Genomic DNA, 25,140 nt, shown 5'->3' on the forward strand with positions numbered 1-25,140 from the left:
TCTGGGAACAGAGACTTATGTTGAAAAATAAATTCTGGCCTTTCAGAACAACATTCTCTATCATAGACATCGCAATCTATGACCGTAAGGACTGATGCATCTTGATTTAATTTCATCCCCTGTGCCTATCCACACATGAAGCCAATTCAAGGCTGGCTCTGAAATCAGTAGGTACAGTTATTAGCCGATTGGAGCAAACTTGTGTTCATACGCTGTGCAGTAGTAGAAGCTCTGTACTAGTTGAACACCAACAGTGTAACAATGGATTGTATGTGTAAAGATCCAGTCCCAGTTATGACTGTCACCAAAAATGCCTCTCACATGGGCTGGGGGCTTACATGAACAACCTTCTTGCGTGGGCTGTCAGAAAAAGCTGAACAACACATTAAGGGGGTCATTCTAACCCTGGCGGTCCAAGACCGCCAGGGCTAAAATTACGGGGGCACCGCCAACAGGCTGGCGGTGCCCCGCTGGGCATTCTGACCGCGGCGGTTTGACCGCGGTCAGAAGTGGAAAACCGGCGGTCTCCCGCCGGTTTTCCGCTGCCCATTTGAATCCTCCATGGCGGCGCAGCTCGCTGCGCCGCCATGGGGATTCTGACAGCCCATACCACCATCCTGTTCCTGGCGGTTCGCCCGCCAGGAACAGGATGGCGGTATGGGTTGTCGTGGGGCCCCTGGGGGGCCCCTGCAGTGCCCATGCCAATGGCATGGGCACTGCAGGGGCCCCCGTAAGAGGGCCCCACAAAGAATTTCACTGTCTGCATTGCAGACAGTGAAATTCGCGACGGGTGCCACTGCACCCGTCGCACCTTCCCACTCTGCCGGCTCCATTCGGAGCCGGCGTCCTCGTGGGAAGGTAGTTTTGCACTGGGCTGGCGGGCGGCCTTTTGGCGGTCGCCCGCCAGCCCAGTGCAAAACCCAGAATACCCTCAGCGGTCTTCCGCCAGACTTAGAATCACCCCCTATATCACTGGAGCTCAAGATAAAACACACGTATTTGAAAGTATTTCTCACTCATGTGAGCGGAGAAGTGGACACACTTTCAAAGCCGAAAGCACAGCTTTCAAAGCCGAAAGCACAGCAGTGTTGTGGTTAAAGATTCAAGATAGGACAAAATCATACCCTCTTGCTGGGAAGCCTGCTTTATACCTTCCAGGAGAAAATAATACCATTGTAGGCTCTTTAAGGAGGCAGACCAGAGTTCTATACAAACGGGAACTACATCAACTGTTTGTATATATAATCTTGACTCCGTGGAGAGCACCCTTAGAAAACCTATTTGCATCAAGTGTCAACAATGAAATTCTGCATCCAGGCTCCACTCATCGGCTGTCCGATGGAAACACCCTGTCAGTGTGTTGGTCATAGATCTTTTCCTGCACCTTTCAACCCCGCCCTCCTCAAACCGATTATTCTCACAGGAATTTAACAAATGCAGAAGGTTACACATTACATAAATACTTCCAAAATATGCCCAACAGCCATGGGACTAACACCTGATGAATATGCCCATATTATAGCATCATAAAATACCTGCACTTCCCAGTTTACTAATAATGCTGAACGGCAAAATCAAACACCAGACACAGTCTCTGAACTTGTAAGCATGGCTCCTGAAGTGTAAAATTGAATCTCTTAAAATTGCTAGCAAAATGGATGAACATTTTTAAAGACGTTAACAGCCTTACAATTTGGACACGTTATCTGACCGCATTTCATTCAACGGTGACAAACTAACAACCATCAGGGAAATCTACTGGTGCAGTGTGTATCCTTTTTTACTTTCTTGATAGTCACTTAAGTTGCACTACTATCAGACTGGAAGTAGCACCTATTGGGTGTACAAATGGTGCACAAAAGAAGTTGCTGTCTACCATCCTAGAAATGTCTCCTTTTTCTTACAAATAGATCTGTCTTTCGCATTCTACACCACATGCCACCTGCAATTTAAATACAGTAGTAAATAGGTTACGGTTACCTCCTTTTGAACCAATGCACGAAGAATCTTTGAAACATCTTACTTTAAAGGTTGCTTTTTAGGAGCCATCACATATTTTCCCTGGGCCAGCGAAATACAGGCACTCATGTTAACAGAATCTTATGAACATCATGATGAAGCTACTATGAGGTCACTTCCAAAATGTATTGTAAAGGCGGTTATACCTTCCCATTTGTATAACAATCAATTTATTTGCCAGGGTTTTTCTATAATCAACCTTTTGCTTAAGAAAGAGCATTATATAGTGTCACATAGCCACAAATGATCAGTGATGTTTTATATGGGAAAACCATGCTTCACGTAAATTAGGGATGTCCACGATCAAGACGACTTTTGACAAATGCACATTTCAAACAACTGCTACTTGGCAGGGAAACTAATATATATGACGCACAGCACACCTAATAATAATAAAAATAGCTAAACCTATATAGCACACTCTACCATTTGTCTGGTCTATAAGCGCCTCTCTGGATGTTACTGGTAATGTTTTCTTGGCTAACATTTGAAGCGCTGCTAGGTGGTCTCTATGCACGCTCTTAACAGATATCACGGGGCACATTTTCAGTCTAGAGAGTAAGCAGTTGTAAGACAAACAATTGTAAACATTTTGTTGCTACTACACATACTTAACACCAACCTACAAAGGTAAAATACAGCTAAATATACAACGAACGGCATCTTTCTCCAGCTGAAGGGGAATAATGAACATTAACAAATTAAGTTGTAAAAAGTTGCAATCTGCACAACGAAATTAAGATCCAAATAAATGCATATCCAGGAAAATTAAAATCCTACATGCCACACATGGAATAGTAGGTTTTCTTGGGTCTGTGCTCAATGACCTCATCATGCTTACTGATAAAACAAATCAACTGTTTCTCTGGCCCACACCACTAGATACCGGAATAATGCACAGCACGGGACTGTGGAAATCTTAAGATACCAAACTATTGTCATAGGTGACTAGTTTCATTTGCCTGATAGAATCCCCAGGCCAGATTAGATTTGTCTCCGTAAAGACCCAGGGATAAATCATATTCCGCCTTGATGAAATATAGGTACAGTCCTCTCTTCTGGAGACAGAGGGACAGATCTCATTTCTACCTCCAGACTCTGGGACAGATTATGTTTGATAGGAAGTCAAAATAGGCTAGAAGAAGGCTGATCTGAGGAAGATTTACCAAAACTTAGCAACTGTATAACCTGTTTCTGATCTCTTTCTTTCTTTTCCGTCCAGAGGATGTATGCAGCCAGTCCATACTCCGATCCCATCCAACTGGACGATCCAGACCCTCAGCCAATCATTGATGGGGAGGAAGGGCTGATCTGGGTCATTGGGCCAGTGCTTGCTGTGGTCTTCATCATCTGCATTGTCATTGCAATCCTTCTCTATAAAAAGTAAGAGCTGCACCCTGATGGCACGCATGTGTCTGGACAGCCTAGGGAAAATAAGCATCTGTATACACAATGTAAGACCTACCCCCAAAGCAGCTGAAGTGGTGAGAGGATTAAAGCGGTGAGGTGATATGGGTATAGGTTATGGGCAGCATTCAGGTTACACAGAAGGTATCTAGTTATGTTTTAAGGGCAGCCTTCAGGTAATAAAGCAGGGTGCATCTGTATGTTTAGGGCAGTGTGAGCCCTAATATTGTGAGATTTGTCCCGTATGGCTTGCTTATTACTTTACAGCAGGCATGCTCTTTCCTGTATTGAGGTTTTGCCATCATTCCTGGAGATGGCGCCCCATGGTAACCTGCAGGCTTCTGAAGAGATCTCAATTTGTCACATAGTGTGGTATTGACTTTTCTTTGCATTCTCAAACTTGCATCCCTGATTTGTTTTGAACTGTAATACTGCTGGTGCCAAAGTACAAGTAAAAAAAAATCAGACAGGGCGAAATTGATCTGAAGCTTTGCTTATTTGATTGGGGCTGCTCATTTTTTCCTGTCTCTGCTTAGGCTGGCAGTGAGGAGCCTGCAAGCCTGTTTCATAGCGTGCATTAGCTGTCCTTCACAGACATGGCCTGTCTTGGCTCTATGTCTTGAAAAATGCGCAGTTGGTTCTTGTTTCCATCTTGTTCAGTTTATTGACCATAATTTATGCATGTTATTCTTTCTCTTCTTTCCTGCTTCTGCTGGACAGCAAACCAGACAGGTAAGCACATCCACGGTCTTGCTGTCACCTTATCAGGGTCACTGTGTGAAAAGAAAATTACTTTTTGTGGTCAAATGTGGAGGACGTGTGGAAGGTATTGATCTTGTTAGCAAGCTACATGTTCTCCATACAGGCAGCATCTATCCTGCGAGCTGTGACAGATGCATCTGTGGGAGAAACTTGAAGGCAGGTGGCTGGTAGATATGGGCCAAGAATGGGCCAACCCGGGTGGCAGTGGTAAAATAGGTAGGAGTAGTAGTAGTGGAACTAGAAACGATGGATCTAGCTCAATTTCCAGTAATGCAATCAGTGATGCCTGATTTGCATCTTTGGGTTTGCGCCGTACTGCCGACTTACTGTCAACAAGATCACCCCCCACTAGTTAAGTGTTTTCTGCAGACATCTGGGGTGATGCGCAGGTGACAGTTTAAATCCCAGCATTGCCACCTTAGCCTTTCATACTTCAGAGGTAGATAAATGCATGAACATTGGGCTGGGTAGTGATAATACCCAATATTTACAGAAATGCCACAAACTGTGTTAAAGCTTTGGACCCTACATCAGAGCAGAAGGCACCCTGGCATGCTGTCTTCTGTGAGGCAGCTGGAGTGGCCTTGCCATGGCTTTTGCCTGTCAGACCAAGCTAAATTTAACCATAGCTGTTCCATGGCTCAGGCCCTGCAGTGTCTAGCTTATTGCAGTTCCTGATTAGAAAGACCTTGGTCTAGTCATGCATCTCTCTTGTAAGGTAGACTATGGTGTAGTTGTTGAGTTCCCCTGTAGACCAGAGCTGATTCGAGCCTTGTCCGTCTCCTATGACTTGGGGCCTTATTTAGAACTCGGCGGATGGATTACCCAGTCACAACAGTGACTGATATCCTGTCTGCCTAAATCTAAATCCCATAGAATATAATGGGATTTAGATTTTGGTGGACGGGATCTCCATCACTGTTATGATTGAGAAACGTGTCTGCTAATATCTAAATCAGGCCCTTTGTTTAGCTTAGCCAGACTGCTGCCCTCTGTAAAAGAAACCTGGATCCAGGCATGTCTATCTCTTGTGCGACAGCCAATTCACGGTCCAGCCTTTGATTGTACCCAAAAAGAAAGGCCACGTTCCAGCCATGCATGTCTTATGAGAAAGACAACAGTAAGCTTAGGATGCTCTATGTGAGATGATGCTATGTCTGTCCATGGCTGTCACATCTGGGACAGACCGCGCTGTAGGCGGGTCCTGTGAGTTGTTGCCTGGGAGACAAAAATTATGTCTAGTCATGACTGGCACTGGTGATATACGTTTGTCTACTCATGATGGTTCTCTGGGAGACAGACTGTAGTTTAGCCGTCACTATATCTGAGGAGAGTTCCTGGTTGAGTTATGGTAGCCCTTGGGAGCTAGAATTAGGCCTAGCTGTCTGTGACAGCTGTGAGAGAGCCAGTCATACACTTGGCTGCCTATTGTGAGAAAATAACACTGTAGGTGTGGCTACCCTGTGAGACAAATCACGATCTAGGTGCAGCTGTCTACAGCAAGATACACCCTGGGATAGAAGGGTAAAAAGCATTTCTTTTAACTTCCACTGGTTTCCATACCTGTGATCTTGCAAAAGGCTCCCACTGATAAATTCCACAAATAGGGTACTTGAAAGGGTTTGACTCAAGTCAACACCAAATGTTTACAACCAGTAACACAAACTTAAGTAGTCATTGTAGAACTAGAGGACGTCTATAGCTGATCTTCTACCACTTACTCACTGGGCCTCTGTGCGGATTCTGTATGCTCTGTATTGTCCACTCTGTCCTTTTGTTTCTGACTCTGTGGTGACTAAATCATGGCTTTTGCTAAAAATACCCTGTGACCGAAGACTCTTGCATCAGCCTGTCAATTAGATGCTAAATCAGGTAAAGGGTGGATGTCACTTTCCCAGTGCATTCTCTGTCGACTAAAATTGTCTATTTCCTTCTTGTGTTTCTTCTAAGCAAACGGAAAAACTCTGAGCCCAGAACGAAGTGTCTTCTGAACAATGCTGAGGTCACCCCCCATCACCCAACAGACCCTGTTGAGATGAGACGCATCAACTTTCAGACACCAGGTAACCGTGGGCTTATGCTACCATGTGGTAAGGATGGAGTATATCAGCAGACCCTCATACGTTTAATGATACCTGTGACTACCTTCTCCACCTCCCTGATGGGTGCTGCCTAGCTTCAAATCACTCCGACTCTCTATGACCACAATCTCCCTGTTGGCGCCATCGAGCTAAACTTTGTCAAACCCAGTGTAATGAATAAAAAGTACAGGTGTAAGATTTTGTAGCATGAACCTATTGAAGGTTCACGGTGGTGTGTTATTCTAGCGTCTGTTGGTTGGGCTCATGAAAGATAAACCTTTTTAGGCATACAAAAAAGGTGAAGTTTAAATGACTCAAGGCGACGTTGATCATGAGCAATTAAGTTCCACAATGTAATATTTCGATTCTGTTTTGGTAATGTCTGGAAAAGAAATAAATATGGTCTACAGTAGATAGTTTTGCCGTTTACCACTTCATCATGGAGGCAGAAGTGTCACTTGAATCCAGAATAGCTGCAAAACCTCACTGTGAACCTATTCTAAATTCACATGTAATGCGCTGATTATACAGCAATACTTCCCTTGGATCGGTATGTTCGATGTAGTAGAAACAAACAACAAAACATTGTTTGCCCCACTGTCGCATTTTGGTAAGCTTATACATCCATACAAGAATCCTTCGTGAATGAACTAACAGATGACCTTGTAGCTACCATTGACGTGTCAGCCAAGTAAACATTTGCAATAAAAGCAAGGGAAGTAGTTTTCTAGCCCAGATGACGTGCTCCATGCAAAACGTATTTTGTGCAAGAATGGAACATAACTGAATAGCTTGAACAATTCATTCAGTGATTGTTAACGTTGTCACTGGCTTTCCTAGCATCTGTGGTCCATGTGAGATGCAAATTGTTGAGTTTACTATAAGAGTTTCATTTTTATCGATAAAATAATATAGTTCCCTTCTGACATCAACAGTATGCAACATCCTTCTTGCACAGAGGTTTTATCATTGAGAACACCAGGTAATACACTGCTTTAATTTATATGAAGAAGTGAAATAACATTTGGTATAAAATAGGGGGGTGTACTTAATACTACCCTTTAATATTTGTAAGTGAGCTTGCTTAAACGTTAGGTCCTGCACTTACTATGTGACCTTAAATGACTGCCACCAGAAAAAAACCACTTTAAATAAAACCTATTTAAAGCATATTTTGATTTCGGTGGGGAGGGGGTGTGAAATAATAAATGAATGCATCACAACCTCAAAGAAATCATTACTGAATTTGCTGCTGCAGACTCTTCATATATGCGTAGCAGATTTGTGTACTCTAGTGGATGCATAACCCGCACTGGTGGCCAGCAGATGTTCCTTCTGATGTAGTACCACACAAAAGAAGCTGGAAAATGTGCTGTTTGATGACACAGTTAGGTAACTCTTCCACTTAACAGCACAACACGTCAGTGGGGCAAGTTTGTGAGTCTTCCAAATTATATTCATACATATTTGTCGGTGGTTTACATAAGGGAATTTCTGGATCGGGCAAGTTCATATTCCTTGTGTTCCGGGTCTCTGAATTGGCCCTGTTGTAGGATTAGACTATCTGGTAGCACTGCAGTTTCTAGCATTAAATTACCAGCATTTGAAGTATCCGTTATATTCTCGTTCTGACTTTGTTCTCCACCTGTGGTATCTGCGGTACTGGAGGAAACATCAGTCAGCTCTAAACTGACTGATGAACAGTGAAATATGCATCAAATTTCGGTGTGTAAGGTATTTTTCTTGCAAACCAGATCATTGTGTCATGGCCCCATTAAGTACATTTGTTGTCTAAGACTAGCTGGTCAAGTACTCACTTGTGATTCACTCGTGTCTGTCCGTTAGAAACCGGCAGACAATACACAAAGAGGTGGACCATGCTCTGGATTGCTCAGAGCCACATTTCCACTGATGCCCTTCCTGTTTATTTAGGGAAAACATTAGTGTAGTTTGTGAATAATTGAGCACCTCCACCAGAAGAGTGTCTGGAGGCCCTCAGGGCTAACTGAACGGTTCTAAATTCCAGCTGATTGATATCTTCCTATGTCAGTTGTTGATCACGGAAACCTGCTGTTTATTTTTTCCTGTTTTCTTTCAAACTAAAAGATATTGTATCACCAAAAACGGTAAAAATGTTGATAACACAGAAACAGCAACTTCCCCTTTCAAAGGCACTGGTCCGACCTAAATCAGAAAATGTGTGATGTCCATGCCCAGTCACTGAAGAGTCTGTTCGATTTTTAGTGCATTTTCAGTCCTCTCTATCTGGCATCCTTTGGTGGAAATTTATTTTGGTACCTTACGAAAAAATGTTTCAAGGTTGAGTTGATTAAAAAATACCTATCTTTCTTTCCTGGTAAGAACCGTGTTTCAAATGGGATGGCAAAAAATAGATTCTAAAGATGTCAATTTTGTGGTGTGGTACAGTGTGTTTACTGTCAGCCTTATCATGAATCATTGAGACTTTACACAGTTCAAGCCCAAGATAAAATTGATCTAAATGTATTATCAAGCCCAACATTAAATGGGAGAATAATGCACTGCTTATGGATTTATAATAGCTTCAAGCTTCGTTACTAGTTCATTTGGAATATAATGTCAGCAAAGCTGAATCTGTACCAGCTTTTTAGAATAGTCAATTACTTTGAAAAATAATCTCAGTTACGATTAATGTGAGTAAAGGTACATATAGATCTTCTGATCATCTGGCAGGGATACCGCTCTCCTGGTTTCACATCAAATACCGCAATTGCGCTGAAGGAATGTCTTCTAAAAAGATGTGAATGATGGGATGAATCTTGACTCATCCTGATATTGAGTTTAAGCCAGTAAACTCACAAACTGTAGTTGACATATTTAGATTTCTTTTTTTGGGCATTTTCCATAGCTTTCTGTCTCAGGACACCAGGCTTTCCGTGGCGGTCCTCGACAGGAAAAATGTAAATCAGAACGTCTGCTCTAAACAGGGCAGACTTGCGGGTCTGGAGTACGCTGAACTATGGCCGCTGGCCCTTCCACCACGTTCTTTGTGGCTATCCTGCATTTGTAAAACTCTAAATGGCGTCCTGCGTCATTAAGAAAAACAAAACAGTTCTTTATCACAAATGCTTTACAGACCAAAGTGCTGCCAGTGTACAAAATAACCATAGTCTGATGAATTCTACAAGCTACATAATGGCAGGTAAGATACTGGTGAGTAAGCCAAAGGCATACACTGCAAATACCTCTTTGAATGAAACATGAATGGTTAGCTACAAGGTCATCAGTACACACGTTTAACAAACACTATTGCATAGGAGTACACTCAGAGGAAGGTTCAAGTGGGCCAGAGGTTAAAATATTTGTTTGCAATTGCTCATGCTTAATCCCACTCCTCCACAAAGGTTTACTACGGCTGCATAACTGATGCACAGGCTGTGAATCTAGAGGGGATTCATACTGCAAAGCAAACCAATTACTTCTCTGTTACATTGGTTCTGCAGTTTAAATCTCTTCTAGATTCAAATGTGAAACTCCCACCTACCAATTGATGGAGGGTAGTGGGTGCTGGAAAAAGAAAACCGAGACGAAATCTCACAATAGTGCCCAACACAGACAGTATGTGGCACAAAACAAAAAGAATCTGAATACCGGGGAATTGTGGGCTTATACTCAACATCATAGTTATGAAGATTACTCCTATGGTCAAAAGCCAGAGAGAGAGAGATTTCAGGCAAGACAAGTTATTGGACCCAATCGCAAGATGCAGAATTAATGCCCAGCCTGTGAATCTAGATGAGCTTCAAGATGCGAAATCATGTTACAGGTAAGTATCTGGTTTCTGGTAATGGTTTCATAAGGCTATGTTTAACAGTTAACATGCCTAGAAATGTGCACTGCAGAGTTACCTTCACCAGCTTACCGTAAAATTGGGACAATACAATATTTAATAGGACCTTATTTGGGGCTGTGGGTGGTAAAGCCAAGCAAAGGGATATGTTGTAAATACAAACCAAAATGTAATTTTGGTAGAGGGTGCAGCTGTCTCTTTGAGGAGAAGATTGATGGACCTGGTAGATGCCCTTAATTATCTAAATGTCCAGCACAATGAGGAACGGAAAGAGAGAGATGGGATGTCAGTGTGCCCCTTCAGCTTTAACAGTGAGGATGATTCGTATTGGACACCGGAGGTACCGTGTCCAGAGGAGATAGCATGCCAGCTAGTTTGAAGGGAAGAACAGAGAGGAGCAGGTCCTTACGGATAGAAAGAACAGGAGAAAGGATTATGTGGAAGAACACTGAGGGACCTGTCAGTGAAACGAAGATTGTGATGAAGGGAGATCTATGTGCAGGGAGTAAAATGACTCTTACTTCAAATGGTTTGGTGAATGATGCAGTTTCCAGATAGATAATAAACAGACAGGAAAGTAAGAACGCTTTTAGTTTCAAAATAGAGACCTCCCAGTCAGCTTCACTTGGGTAGTTTACCAATGTCTTTCTCCTTTCATTGCTTTAAAAAGCACTTTGACTGTGCTTTGGCCTTGAGCAATTTTGCCTCCTTTGTGATGCTGTGGCCAGCCCAAAGAGTGTGAAGGCAGCGATAGTGGATTAATAAGGGATATTTAAGGCGTTTTTCACAAGGTCTTAAAGCAAAAAAGAACCCAAGTGAAACTGTAGGGTTGTGCTTTACATTTTTAAGAATTTTAATCAGCATGAGTTCCAGTACACCATCTACTTTGTATAGAAGACTGGAATTAGTGAACAGCTGTTGAGTCAGTGTAGTGGGGCCTAGCAGAGGAATATCCAGAGTGTACTTAGAATAGCATCCTATACATCTCTCCTGGGCCCACCCTATTTTGCTTCCCATCTCAGCACCCCTCTCCAAATGCTTCCAAAAAGAATGACAAAAATTTCTGTTCCTCCAATATTTATGTTATTTTAATTTTTCGTCTCATGACTACTTTTTGGTTGTGATAGCCGTTGTTGTATTTTTTATTTCTTTATTTTTTTTACTGTTCTTTGCAGATTCTGGTCTCAGCAGCCCCCTCAGTGACCCTGAGTTTGGCTTGGAAAGTTAGTTCCCGTCTGTTTTTGTTCCTGTTGGTTCATTTTCCTGCTTCTGTTTTTAATTATTATTTCACTTTATTTTTGTTGTCTTTGTTGAGCTTTTGCTCTATTATTATTCATCATCTCTGTTTGTTCCTATGGGTACGTGATTCTGGTCTTGGTGTTTACCATCTCACTCCCTCTCAACGCCATCAATGTGTCTGTCATGGATCTGAACAGTTTTACAGTCTAGAAACATTAAGAATGAGCTCTTAGTCCAAAGGCAGGCGGATTCAGCTCCCACCCACCCCATCCTCCGAGAGCCTCTGCACTTGGAGGATGCCCTTTCGTCGTACCCAGGGGTCAGTTCTTTTAGAGGTGGGATTTAAATAAGGGGTCCATTGGCTCAAGCCATTTGAAGGCTGAAATATAAGCCAAATCTAGCATGTAGGGAGTACTGTCTACTAAAGATGACCTCTTGCAATGTGTTTACATTTAGCTCAGATAGCCGTGGCAAGGAACAATTTCATATATGTTCTTGGCAAATCTTAGACTATTAAAAGTTGAAAGTAAATATATGGTGTGTGTACACGTATGGCTGGAATGCTGCTGATCGCATATTGACGATGCACTGTTTGAGACTAGAAGTAGCAAACTGTCAAGTCTGGATAAATAGCCCTGCTACTATGGCAAGCGATGATTTGCCACGACCCCCCCCCCATACCTCCTTCAACTAAGATTGGGCCATTTTCTTTTGCTCTTTGTATTGACAATCTGGCTCTACTGCGATTTTGTTGATGGAGTTGTGAGTAAGTGCCTAGTCTTGCCTTGCCCTAGAAGACGTCATACAGGTTCTATAGGTGGAGCAACTCTGGCGAGATTCTGAGTAATTTCATAATAGGGTGTATACAGTCTGTGTCCATGTCTAAATCTCCGTCACTACCCCTTCATTTGTTTTATTTTTCAAACACTTGCTTTAAAGTGTGCTGTCTTACTAAAGCCTTTACAGTTACTTAAATCAGAGAGGCTATCCCAGTGCGGAAGCCTTTTGATAATGCAGCACTACCTTACGAGGTATCCTTTGTCAGGAACCAAAAATTACTCTAAGTGACGTCTAGATTCTGTGCCCCATTACTTTAGAACGCCTCGAAGCTTTGAGTAAAGTTTGTGCCACGGCCCAGCGACTTACTTGTGGGAACACAGAAAAAGAAGAGCTTAAATTCTTTGAGTTTGTAGGCACTGAATGTTCTGTTGCCCCAAATGTATATGTTTAGTGTTATTCTGCATAAAAGGATATAGTACATGTATTGTCCTGTCCAACTCCGAACCCAGAAAAGGTCAACGGTTGGCAAATTACCAGATGAGCATGTGGCCTTCACCTGCCTATGAGAATATCAGAGCAGTGTCCTTGTTGTGGCAGTCTGTCTACCATTTTTATGTTTTGTTTTAATCCATAGAATCGTAAGTATTAGGGGAATCAGTGAGCAGAACATAGTCAAAGTCAGACGTAGGTACCATTCTAGCATGATGTAGGAGGAACGAGTGGGGCTCAGGGACCGATTTGTCTATGGCCCAGGTGCAGGAGTACAAAAGCCAAAGCATGCTGTAAAACTGATGTCTTGCTTGCTTGCCATCTCTGTGCTACTTATTCTGGTGGGCTGACCATGAAATGCCATCACTGCTGCCACTACTGCTGCCACCACTGCTGTCACTAGCGCTGCTTGTCACAAGACTTCCATCGGGGCTCGAAATTTTAAATGGCTGCCCTTCTCCATTATCAAGCATCGAGCGATTTCTCAGGACACTGCCTCATTAACCTCATTCTGGTTTATGATTACAAATAGAGATAACCAATCTGAAACAGCCACCAACTGACCACTTGGTTGTTTGAATAGATCTGTGCCAAACTGTTGTCATAGTGATTTGTTGCTGGCTTCGCTCAGGTTTCTGGGTAGTGCCTGGCTGTTGGCAAGGTAATTCATTGCAACTTCTCACTATCAAACTTTTGGCTGCTATTGCAGAGGTTCACTAAGGTCACCTGAAACTTTGTGACACCAGTCTTGCTGTGGATCAAGGATTTATGGTCATTCCTGGGCTCCAAAGAGACCTCCTTGGAGATAACGTGTATTGTTAGGATGTCAAACTTGTTAGAGTAGAGATTTGATTGTACATTACCTGCTGGCTGGTCATTGTTTATAGGCATGTTGACTGAGTCCTCTTTTGTATCTTTCAAACCTGTTTTTGGGTGCAATTTATATTTCCTAGGGGGATGTGTTGAGCTTGGACTTCTGTTTTCTTGAAAAGCATGAGCCCTTTTTAAAAATATGAGATTTTATCATGGCTAGGAATACGTCCAGAATGGTAGCTTAGAGACTTGCTGTTTGTCAGATTTGCTTAAAGGGGATTGTTGTGTTTCTTTGAAAAATCCTTTGGAGAGTGCTGCAGTGTCAAGCACATTTGGTACCTATCAGTTGGTGCACAGGTTGGTTGCTAGCCTCTCCGAGGGTTATGAATTTACTTTAGTGTAGACCGACATTGACTGTGATTGCTGGGTGATGGGAATCACTCTTTTGTAGTTGTTTCTTGATGCTAGCAAGGCCCCTTTCTTGACTGAAAGCTTCGGTTTTTTAGAGGTTCTACTGTATATTCTGATGCAAAAACAGTAGGCAACATTTTCAATGCATTTAGTCAGCATACAATTTCTTATTGCGACTGTTGTTTACTGTATTTTTAACCACTTCTTGGCTACATGTTCTATTATTTGGATGTTTTGTTTGCAGAACTGTTGCATTGAAGAGTTCTTCAGGACCTGATGTTCGGAAGATGCAAATCACTTCTTATATGAAGCCTACTGTTTGGGATCTTTTTCCAAAAGCATATTTGCCTTAGAACTTAGATTTTGTTGGTGTGTGTGTTCCAGAGACATTGTTTGTAGTGTCTTCTTTTGTGCTGGAGAATACCACTACAAGCTTCTTATGGTATATAAGTCAATATGTTTAAGGTTACACAGTGCTAGGCAACTTTGCCAAAGGTCCTGGTAAGTGATTATAAGGTTGTTATAGATTTCTGGAGTTAAATGTTTGGGGAGGGGTGTGAAGGGTGCTCTTGTTGGGTGATCAATCAAAGGTTTCTTTGTCAACATGGTGTCTGTTATGGCAGAATCTGTGAATAATCTTTAAAGTAAAGTTAGTGATGATTTTCTGAAGGGTATGTGAGAAAGATGTATGGAGACCTTTTAGATGATGGAGATGTCTTTAAAGGTGTGTGTGTGTGTGTGTGTGTGTGTGTGTGTGTGTGAGTCAGAACTATGTGCTTGGATAAATTTGGCTACTTGGAAGTCTTATACATTTATCCAGTGCTTGTGAAGGTCTCCCTGAGGCCATTTTAGTATTTTCAGGAGCGTTTTAAATACATTATCTCGAAGGGTTTCTCTTTTGAGCCTCATGTCCAATTCAGCACTCTGTGGTTCTTCACTGTCTACATTCCCCGGCTGTGTCGTTGGGGTACTTTCTTCTCGACACTCTGTAAATTTCGTAACATTGTCCGTGTAAGGCAATGTTGTAGACTTTATTTGTAAATTTGATCTCATGTTGTTGTCACCATTAGCAGTCTGTCTCCATCCAGCAGCCATTAACCTCATTATTGAGCTCCCGTAGAGTCTAGCCAAAATGTGAATATTTTCTAACTCACAATTACCATAAGAGTAACATTATAGCTTAAACCTATGTTTCTCACTACCCTGCATCAAGATAAACGTTCAATTTTCCTACTGGGTTAGGCGAGGTCACTGCAGGTCTAGCACGTTTCGAGTACATGGACTAGTTGTTGAACCTAGCTTTTCCTTTCAAGTAACTGCAGTTTCCAAAGACATATCTGCGGGAAATCAAGAGTTTAAGAGGTGCTACAGTTAACTTTCATCATCATTCTTAGTTATGCACTCCTAAAGTGTAGAAACTTGCTCAGAACAATTTTGAATTTGTCAATTGAAGTGTCTGTAGCGGATGATGTGTGAAGGAGTGGATTTAAAGTCAGATATTTAGGACGCGGTATGAAGCTATTGATCACAGAATACGCCTGACACCCTTTTTGGCACAAGACCAACTATGGTCACGTGAACAAGACTGTGATGGTCTAAAAGACATAACACTAACGTTAAAGAATATAAGACAGTTCTTGATGGTTCAGTGACACTTAGTGGAATTATTTGAAGCCCGAGACATGAGGAAGTTGGATTCCGAGTGAGTGATCATCCAAAGGAAGATCGATATAAAGTACACTGAGATAAGTCACATGAGTTGTTTTAAATACATGTGCGTGTCATTCCACTGACGTGTACAAGATATGTTAGCTGGGACTTGGTTACATTTGTTTGAGGGCCATTAGGTTACTTTTGAATACACAAGTGTCACGTTGCTTAAGAATACGATGTTCTGTGAGTAAAAATGACAAGCATTCCATTGAAATGTATGACTCTGGTTATATATACATGAGTGGCTTTTTACTGTTGTTTGGAAGTGTACAAAGTTAAATACACTTTATTTTGGCTAGGCTTTGCACTAAAGAAATATCACATAAATGCAAGACCACTCTTTTATGTCCCAATTAAACATGAGCAAAAATGCATCCGCCCTTAAAAATGTAACAGACTGGACTGATGCTAGATCTGTTAATGTCTCCCCAAAGCTATTTCAAAACATTAGAAAGACCAAAGCCAAGGATCCGAGCTTGTTAGCCTCCTTGATTATTTTGATTACATCACACCTGCACAAAAAACCCTTCATTGGCGATGATATGGCGGAAGAATGTTTTAAGTCCCGGTTCAGGATCAATAGAGCCTTACACCCATGGAGGTTCTTAATTAAGAGTACGTCTGTAAGAACTACTTTCAATTATGGGTCAATGGGAAATAACATGTTTTAAACTGCGTTTCAGCAGTTATTCCTGCATGTTTTTCTCCATTTTCATGCAGGTTTTCACCTTGCCATTTTTTGCCAGTCTACAAAATTACTCAAATCACAATTACTGATCATATGCCTTAGATGGGCGAAGCAAGTGCTCTCATTCCAGATGTCCCATGCGGAGACATTCTTTTTACGCTACGTACAACATTTTAACACCAGTTTTATGAAGGTGACTTTTGAATCTGAAAAAAGTAACTCAGAATAACAGTTGTTTGCAACAGCATTCTGACAAGGCACAAGCAACCATTGGCAGGGGATGTGTTATCAAACTGTGAACACTCGTCTACAAAAGTGCAAAAATAGTGGCAAACTTTGTACAAATACTGAAATTAAAAAAAACATAAATTTATGCACTAGAGCATATGAAGCTCCTAGAACATATGTAGTGTATGGTTTCGAGAGAGAGACAAAGAGAAAGAAAGAAAATATTTCGGTTGAAACAACCATTCATGGAGCAGGAAGAGGCTATTGTGCACAAATTAGTGTCAGTCCATAAGAAGTGCTAGGTTTATTAGGTAAGAAGCAGTTACATTCTATTAGAAATACATGAAGCCAGTCACACACAAATTTGCGGAATTACAGTAAAACACAGAAAGTTATTTTAGTGGGCAAAATAGCTTAGAGTAAATAAAAATACAAAATCAAAAATTGTTTCAAATTTACTTAAAACAGGGACCATAAGAAACAGGCATGCTCCAGCAATATATATATATATGTTCAGTGGCATGTATATCTGCAGATACACATGCTATGCATATCTCTTCCAACCTCTAGTGTTGGGCTTGGAGTGTTACAAGTTTGTTTTTCTTCTAAGAAGTCTTTTCGGAGTCATGGGATCGAGTGACTCCTTCTCTTGGTTACTGTGCGCATGGGCATCGACTCCAGAATTAGATTGTTTTCTTTCCGCTGTTGGGTTCGGAAGTGTTTCCCGAGATATCGAATCACAAAACCCCAGAAAACCTGTTTATTTGTCGGTATTGTTTTGATCGCGTTTCCCATCTAGCATCAAATCGGTAGTACTGTCGGAACCTTAATTTCGCCCTTTGGGGAGTGTGCGCCAAATTCAGCCCTGTTCGGGTCTACCGCGTGGAAAGCCTCATGGATCGGACTCCATTTCATTTCTGCCCTCAGTGCCACCCAAAGTACCCATATACAGACCAACACCTGGTTTGTAATTTGTACATTTCTCCAGACCATCGGATGGAAGATTGCAAAGCTTGTCGATTGTTTCGATCAAAGAAGACCTTGAGAGATCGCAGGGCCCGAAGACTAGAAATGGCGTTGAAAAGCACCGAACATCTCGAATGTCATGGAGGAAGAGCAGTCGCAGACCGCAGTCTCCATCCAAGACACTGACTCCGAACAAGAATCGGAAAACGATAGACCCATTATAGCTGGCCAGTATGTGAGTACATCTGCCCCTACACACTTACATAAAAAACATCCGAAGGCCTTAGGTACACCACTGCTGGTAGGCCATGGTTCGGCCCTAAAAAAAGACTGTTGGCGACCGACCTTTGGGGTCGGCACCAAAAAAGGCCACTCCTCCATCCACATCGGAGTCAAGTAAATCCGTTAAGGCTTCCACCTGAGACTCCAGTAAACAACCTCATTTCTCGAAGTTGAAAATTCAACACTCTATTTCAGAACCGAAACAACCGACTAATTTTTCGGGACCGAAAAAGATCCAAACTTCTTAGCCGAAAAAATCCCCGTACACAGAGGAACAGGGACTTTCGAGAAAATTAAAGCAAATCTTAAAGCCCATGCAGGAATCTCACAAAACTTCTGAAGAAGAGACTGAGATTGAGCCAATATTATTTATTATGGCTGAATAAATATGGATGAATGACAATTCAGAATCCATATACATAAGGAGACTGGACGAATCATCCCAGCACCTCTTTTAAAGACTAAAAGAAAGCTGGCATTTCAAGAGGAGTTAGACTCTGTTCAACCACCAGCAAAAGTGCAGAAACAAAAGGAGAAACCAGCACCTCTCCCTACATCTCCTCCTCTTTAGAGGGTCCTATAGAAGACGATATTTCAGGAACAGAGGCAAGTTCCAAACCTCAAAGCAAGCCACTACACCACCTAAGCAGTGACTTCCTTCTCACCCCTCCACTCTTCTCCTGTCGGGGGGAAGACCACAGCAATTCCACTCACTTTGGCAAAATATCACCACAGACAATTGGGTATTATCAATTATCCACAATGGCTATTGCCTAGAATTCATCTCCACCCCTCCAAACATTCCACCACAATACCACAAATTGTCCCCAGAACACAACGTTCTGTTGCAACAAGAGGTACAATCTCTACTATTAAAACAAGCAATAGAATTAGTTACACATTCTCAACAAGGAACAGGAGTATACTCGCTATACTTCCTCAGTCCCAAAACAGACGGAACCCATAAGGCCCATCTTGGACCTCAGGCTTCTCAATCTATACATTATGTCAGAGCATTTTCACATGGTAACTCTGCAGGATGTCATTCCACTTCTACAAAAACAAGATTACATGACTGCTATAGACCTCAAAGATGCGTATTTCCACATACTCATCCATCCAGCTCACAGAAAATACCTCAGGTTCGTCTTATCAGGAAAACATTACAAGTTCAAAGTGTTGCCATTTGGCATGACAACAGCCCCTAGAGTGTTCACAAAATGTCTAACAGTAGTAACAGCCTACTTAAGAAGACAACACATTCAGGTCTTTCCAAATCTAGAAGATTGGCTAATAAAATCAAGCAATTTTACACAATTCCAACAACACACTCAATATGTGATAGAAACCCTACATACACTTGGGTTCACTCTCAATTACCAAAAATCACACCTTCAACCAGCACAGTACAAGCATAAGTTACCTAGGTGCTATTCTAAATACCCAGGAAAGCCCTAGCATATCCAAATACACAAAGGGTACAAGCATTCCAAAATCTTATACCACAAATACAGCCAAATCACAAATATACTGTAAGATTCATCATGAAAATTCTAGAGATGATGGCATCTTGCATAGCTATAGTTCCACATGCAAGACTAAACATGAGGCCCTTACAACAGTGCCTCTCACAACAATGGTCTCAGGCACACGGTCAACTTCAAGATCTAGTGTTGTTGGACCGGCAAACACATATGTCCCTTCAATGGTGGAATCTCAGCAATCTAATGAAGGGGCAGTCATTTCCAGACCCTGTGCCTCAGACCATAATCAAACAGACGCATCCATGATACGTTGGGGAGCTCATCTCAACAATCATACCAGTCAAGGGGAATGGGATGACAAACAGAAACAGTTTCACATAAACCACCTAGAATTATTAGCTGAATTTCTTGCCCTAAAAGCATTTCAACCTCTTCTCAAACAGAAGACTGTTCTAATAAAAACAGACAACATGACAACCATGTATTACTTCAACAAACAGGGCTGGACACCTTCATCTCAACTGTCCCTACTAGCCCAAACAATATGGAAATGGGCAATTCACAATCACACTCATTGGTTAGCACAATACATTCTAGGGATAGACAATCAGCTGGCAGATCTCCTAAGCAGGAATCACCAACGAACCCACGAATGGGAGATTCACCCCCAAGTACTTCAAAAGTACTTTTAAAAGTGGGGGACACCAGAAATACACCTATTTGCAAAAAGCGAAAATGCGAAATGCCAAAACTTTGCATCCAGACACCCACATCCCCTATCCAAGGGCAATTCTCTATGGATCAATTGGTCAGGGATATTTGCTTACGCTTTTCCCCGCTTTCCCACTCCTTCCCTTTCTGGTCAGCAAACTACGTCAAACATCACCAACCATGATACTCATAGCCCCAACGTGGGCATGTCAGCCTTGGTACACCACACTGCTAGATCTGTCATGTAGTACCTCATTCCAAACTCCCAAACAGACCAGACGTGTTAATACAGAACAAAGGTCAAATAAGGCACCCAACCCCCAATGCTCTCAATCTAGCAATTTGGCTCCTGAAGTCTTAGAATTTGGTTACCTAAAGCTTCCATCAGAATGTATGGAAGTAATTAAACAAGCACGTAAACCTACTACTAGACAATGTTACGCAAACAAGTGGAAAAGATTTGTCTACTGCTGTCAGTCTAAAAACACTGAACCACTTACAGCATCTATACAAGATATTCTATGCTATTTACTTCATTTGCAGAAATCAAACCTGTAGGCCAGGCTGTATTAAGAACACTATTTCAAACAACTTCAACTCCTACAGGCTAGCCACCGCTATTTTTTGGGAGGACTAACTGCTTTGTAGTGTATGCATAGCATGTGTATCTGCAGCTACTCATGACATCGAACGGAAAATGTCACTTACCCAGTGCACATCTGTTCGTGGCATGTAGTGCTGCAGATTCACATGAATCCTCCCTCCTCCCTGGAAGCTTGTATTCGTTCAAGTTTAATATTTGTACATATGTATATACATTTACATTGGCATGGACATCTCTTTATATTCTTATACGCTATCACTCCTTCCTTCACACTTTGCGGGAAAACAATCTAACTATGGAGTCGATGCCCATGCACACTGTAACCGAGAGGAAGAGTCACTCGATCCCGTGACTCTGAAAAGACTTCTTCGAAGAAAAACAACTTGTAACACTCCAAGCCCAACACTAGATGTCAGAATAGGTATGCATAGCATGTGAAGCAACAACTTGTTAAAAAAAAGTTAACAGCGTCTACATCCAAGAACTATCATTAAGCACAGGTATGTGCTAGACTGAAGTTCTCTAGTCCTCTTGCTCATAAATAACCAACCTTAGCAGTTGCAAGGAGTATTCTTTGTTGGGCATCAACCATGAACCGAAGGTTGGAATGATATTACAGTAGGATAGGACCACCTCCCACAAACTCCTTTAAGAGCTGTGACTTAACATTCAAACAAATGCAAAGCCATCCATAAGGTTCAGACATGCCTTCCCCAAGCTTAACTTTGCCACCTGAACCAGGGATGTCCTCTTGAGCTGAGTAAAGCACCAAGTAGATCTAATATGTAAGAAAGATGAGTCTCTCTTCCTCTAGCACTGCCCTGAAAAGGGTCACTTGACATCATCTGTGGCCCACTCTCTCTCTAATATCTCCTATTCATTTCATTCATCCTGCCATCTCCATGTTGCTTTGTTTCCCTCTGGCAGTGCTTTGGTTTTGGTTTGGGGCCAGATTGGGGATCTTATTTGTTGGTGGTACCTGCGGAGTCTCTGGCTGACCATAGGGGCCATTTTGGGGAAGCCTCAATTGCCTTTTGATCTTGCAGGCTATCATTTCGAGCCCTGACGTCTGTGCTAACCTCTCTTTGCAATGCAGAGCTCACATTCCTAGACTTTCCTTTCTAGTGCGTGAATTGTTTCAAGGCTCAACTAACAGTAGATCGGGGTTGTCAGCATGTACTGCTTTGTCTTCTCCTCAGGTATGCTCAACCACCCACCTATCCCCATTTCAGAACTGGCGGAACACACAGAACACCTTAAAGCCAACGATAACCTGAAGTTGTCCCAGGAATATGAGGTAAGCGTGAGTTGATATTTTGTGCCCTCAGTTTTGAGAGATTTTCCAATTGCCCCCGAATACCTACACAAGAACATCATAATACAATGTTTTGCTATTTTAATGGAACGCGTGCCCCACCCAAGAAGTATCTGCTAACTGTACATGAACACGGTATTACAAAATGGATTTTAGAAGTAAACAATGGAAAAGTTACACCATAAAAATGTAAGACTTTGCATCGATTTCCAGTCAGGACAGGCCAAGCTCATTGCCTCCATCGGTAGGCTCCAGAACATGCAGTCTCCACATCTGACTTTGAAGCACTGAAGGTGTTAATTAAAGTTTGGCAGAAGGCGTAATCTGCCACAAACTTGGAGGAGCACCTGGTCCATCAAACCCTCGGTCCACCTGCTCTTTAATAGCTTACCCAGACAGCCTATACGGACACCAGAAAGCCTGCGCTATTTAAAGCACAGTCGTTTTTTTCTGTCAACACCAGTAAAAAGCTAGCAGTCCCAGACAGAAATGAAAAATAAAAATGACCACGACATGGACGGGAGAAACCTCCCAGGGTGTGGGATCATCTGTTTCTGTTTTTTTCAATACCAAATTCCCGCTTTGACAGTTTTGTTTGGGGAAAAAAATGCCTGGTGCATGGCTGCCTTAAGGACGGCAGCTGCGCACCAAAAATGCAATGCATCAGAGGTCCTGCTGTGATTGTGTTTGCTGTAAAGGCATAGAGATCACAGCTAGGCCGGTGGTAATCTCTAAATATCGCGAGAGTTTGTCAGTCAGGGCGTCGGCAGTATGGACTTCTGGCAGTCGGGCAGGCTGCCAGTCAAACTGTGAATCTCCCCTAAGGCTGTTTAGACACACATCCTTGGAATATATAAGTTTGTAGTTACTGATTCTCTGGATCACCAGAAGAAAATGCAACTATGGAAACCAGATACCATGCAACATTTGAAGGCCACTACTGCAGTCAACTTGAGGGCATCAAAAACATCACAAGTAACAAGTGTAGATCCTGCAGGTAGTGCATTGTGAGTTTTAAAAAAATGGTCATAGTACATATCACTTCTTTCTGCACTGGGTGTTAGAAGGAAGTTTCATAACCACAACATACTGTGCAAAATGAATGCTTCCGTTACTCCAGGCTTGGGGCTAATAGTGTGTGTGTGTGTGTGTGTGTAAATCTACAAGTATTCTGAGATTCAAAAAGACAATTTAAAAAAATTATTTGCTTTCTACTTGTCCAGGTCAATAATAAAATGCCAAATCTCACTTGTGTGTGCTGTAGATGTTGTATCCATGGGTTCATGGTTCCGTTAGCTGCATGGAAGTGAAAAAAGTGCATTCCATAGTCACCTGGCACCTAATAAATGTGTACACAAGTTTTCCCTCATGCCTGCTCATCTTCTCCCCCTCTACTACAGTACCACTTCCCAACAGCCCAACTCACTGGTGATATGTCACTGAAAAGGCCATCAACACAGTCTTCTTTTTTAATATAACCCTACAAGGCCCATGGCCAGCTGCTCCCCACTGAACAAACTGCATGTTTACAACCTTCTATGCCAAACAGATTGCGCAAGGCCACTGTCAAAACCACATTTCTACGTTTCAGCACACTATGTACTTCTTTGACACTCCTTAAACATGCTCTATGATCTGATTCTCACAACCCTGCCAATGTTTAGAAGTCACTACAGTGTGATAGGAGGGCCATATGTGGCTGCACGACCAGCACAGATGCAATTTTAAAGTGCTTTTATGAGAATGTATGATACTGAAGCAGATGGAAGAACACTATTAACAAGCCTTATGAGGTCTCGTAAATAGGGTCTTTATCGTATGCAGGGAGAAGAGATCTGAAGTTTCCTTTCAAGAAGTTCCAGAATAACTCAGCCAAACAAGAGAAGACCAAACCTACTTTTTGTATTGCCTGGTTCAGGTCATCATTCATAAACACTCACGTTTCTCTACTTTGCAACGCTAAACGCAAATTAAGATTCTATTTTTCGAATGTATTTCTTAGTAAAAGTGCAATGGTCTGAATCCCTTTTCATAAACAGATTCGAGAAGATACAAAAAACTTGCTTGCTAAAGTTAGCTGCCTCCTTCAGTATTCTGTTGAATGTTAATTATTCATTTCACAGTTTTGATTTAGACTTTGCTTTTGAGGTACTGAAGAGGGGTTTGTCCCACTCTTGGAGACCCTTAATGACAGCTGAACCCTTGTGGATGGTAATTGTACCACTTGATCTTTGTCTGGTTTCGAATATGCCATGTTTCCTGGGGTGAGAGTTAGTTAGAAGAGTGCATCTTTTGTTGAGAATATTCACATGTTTGACAAGTCCTGGCTTTCAGCAATAATGAAACCAAGTGATTTGTCACTGTCAACATTTTGAGGGCAATGGCCCAGTGACAGGTGTTCATTTAACTAGGACTGATTTGTTGAGGCCCCATCAGATAGAACTCTGCTTTATAGCTGTATATCTGAAGAGAACACTATGGAGCACTCTACATATAGGGAAATCGGCACAGCAGTAACACGCCTACGCCTCAGAAAAAACACACTAGGGCCAAGGAAGAGTATGATTTATGCTCTGCCTTACATTTGAGTGAGAGGTAAGCCACATGTACTGTCCCGGTATGTGACTAACTCACTAGCCAAGCTGTACCATCCACTGGATCTAGGGCCAACACTAGGTCTGACTCTCTCAGACAATACTAAAGGGCTGGGTTTGTGTGATATCTAATTTTCTAGCTTTTTTCCCTGTCCCAGAATAAAAAATGACTACCCATTCCGGTTACAGGAAACCTTGCTCTTGCTTCTGTTCCCTTTATTTCCTGACACCGATGGTTTGTGCCTTTTAAAAAGCTTACTTATTCTTGCCATATTTGACTTGCAACTTTGGAATACAATTCAGAAACTGTTTAATATGCTGGATGTAGAAGTCTGAGATTAATTTGCATAATGCAATATCCCAAGTGCCCTGGCGCTGCTCCAGCATAACCTTCTCTGGTCGGGGAGCCAAAGTTAAACAAACAGCTTTAATGAAATGAGTGAGGGTGAGATTAGAGGGATCACGAGCAAACAGATACACTGCAGCAAATCCCCTTCCAAGAACTAAAAATGTTCTGTGAGAGCTATGGCGGCGTGTGAGTGGTGGATTGGTATGGAAAACACAATAAATAGCATAGCAGAGGGAATGGACAGAGTTCCAGATTGTATGGCCCTGGTATCGGACTTCAGGGACAGATTTCCATAGAGTTTACTGCAGAACTGTAGAGGCACTGGCTGCGGATGCTGGGTCTAGCGCCATTCAACACTGTGCAGAGAGCTGGCTGG

General features: G+C 42.1%; 1 protein-coding gene across 7 annotated transcripts in view; it reads left to right on the forward strand.

Annotated features, from left to right (window-relative positions):
- PTPRS (protein tyrosine phosphatase receptor type S) overlaps positions 1 to 25,140 on the forward strand; it is a 542,831-nt gene that overhangs the window by 441,752 nt on the left and 75,939 nt on the right. For 5 of the 7 annotated variants that reach the window (XM_069215972.1, XM_069215973.1, XM_069215971.1 and 2 more), the window contains 4 exons: positions 3,242 to 3,402; positions 6,139 to 6,251; positions 11,274 to 11,321; positions 21,706 to 21,803. In XM_069215972.1, the coding sequence (XP_069072073.1) occupies positions 3,242 to 3,402; positions 6,139 to 6,251; positions 11,274 to 11,321; positions 21,706 to 21,803 (420 nt within the window). The remainder of the gene's footprint in view (positions 1 to 3,241; positions 3,403 to 6,138; positions 6,252 to 11,273; positions 11,322 to 21,705; positions 21,804 to 25,140) is intronic. The other 2 variants (XM_069215974.1, XM_069215976.1) reach the window with 1 other exon arrangement.

The sequence above is a fragment of the Pleurodeles waltl genome, chromosome 12 (genome assembly GCF_031143425.1).
Source record: "Pleurodeles waltl isolate 20211129_DDA chromosome 12, aPleWal1.hap1.20221129, whole genome shotgun sequence".
NCBI classification, from domain to species: Eukaryota; Metazoa; Chordata; class Amphibia; order Caudata; family Salamandridae; genus Pleurodeles; species Pleurodeles waltl.